General features: G+C 42.3%; 1 protein-coding gene and 1 long non-coding RNA gene across 6 annotated transcripts in view; one reads left to right on the top strand and one right to left on the bottom strand.

The window, feature by feature from the left end:
* The window catches only part of LOC116701032 (astrotactin-1), a 372,813-nt gene that overhangs the window by 275,524 nt on the left and 96,382 nt on the right, over positions 1–907 (bottom strand). For all 5 annotated transcript variants that reach the window (XM_032534569.1, XM_032534570.1, XM_032534571.1 and 2 more), the window contains exon 5: positions 529–678. In XM_032534569.1, the coding sequence (XP_032390460.1) occupies positions 529–678 (150 nt within the window). The remainder of the gene's footprint in view (positions 1–528; positions 679–907) is intronic.
* LOC116701038 (uncharacterized) overlaps positions 1–907 on the top strand; it is a 3,268-nt gene that overhangs the window by 1,201 nt on the left and 1,160 nt on the right. Inside the window, exon 2 of the long non-coding RNA XR_004334796.1 lies at positions 831–836. This is a non-coding gene — a long non-coding RNA (uncharacterized LOC116701038). The remainder of the gene's footprint in view (positions 1–830; positions 837–907) is intronic.

The following is a 907-nucleotide window of genomic DNA, read 5'->3' as shown; positions in this document are numbered from 1 at the left end:
AGTCAGGTGTGTTTAGCAGTCTGCGATGCAGCAGCGCAGCAAACTCTCCAAACTGGAGAGGCAAAAACTAGATTTGTGTACAGTTTCTGTTAATAATGTATTGTAATATGTGTCCATTTCATTATAATATTCAGATTTATCATAAATAATTGAACATGCACATGTATTTTATGTTCCGTTAAAGAGGGGTGGAGGTGGGGTCACATTTGAGCATTTAAAAATGTACTTGAAAGTAACGCATTAGTTACTTTCTGAAGTAACTAGTTACTAGTTAGTTGTAAAACACTTTCCCAACACTGCACAGTACTTTCTTCCGGTATTTACTTTCTTGCTCCCGCCCCCAGACATATCCGACCAAAAAGAAGGCTAAGTCACCAGGCTTTTACCTGACAGCCACAGTGTAAAAATACAACAATGTTCATCTGTGGGTCTGGTAGGCGGGTAGACTCATGGAGCGATGGTGTTAAATGTGATCCATATTCTTCTATTCTCTGTGAGAGGGTTAATCTATGGGAAAGAGTGACTCACCACGGGTGTTGCTGGAGAGACGTTTACGTTGGCTGGTGGAGGTGTTGTGTGGAAGCAGGGTGTTCTGCTGGTGGTTGCTGTCGATTGGACTTGTGGCGATGATGTTGTCCTTGTATTTGTTCATTAGGGCCAGCTTGGTGTTGTCACTCACTGTGGAGAAGTGGGATTTTATTACAAACACAGGGAACTACAGTAAAAGCTAGAAGAATTAGAGGCACAAACTAAAAGCTTTCTCTCCAAAATGAGAAGGCAGCCACTTGGAAAAAGAACGTGTTGTTCTTGGCTGAAGGAATTAAAACAAGCATTAAGTATAGTAATGCTAAGAAAACACATCCAGCATGTTGTTTACCGTGCGTGCGTGCGTGCGTGCGTGCGTGCG

Source organism: Etheostoma spectabile, chromosome 13, assembly GCF_008692095.1.
Source record: "Etheostoma spectabile isolate EspeVRDwgs_2016 chromosome 13, UIUC_Espe_1.0, whole genome shotgun sequence".
Classification (NCBI taxonomy): domain Eukaryota; kingdom Metazoa; phylum Chordata; class Actinopteri; order Perciformes; family Percidae; genus Etheostoma; species Etheostoma spectabile.
This window is presented reverse-complemented; position numbering and strand designations above follow the sequence as displayed.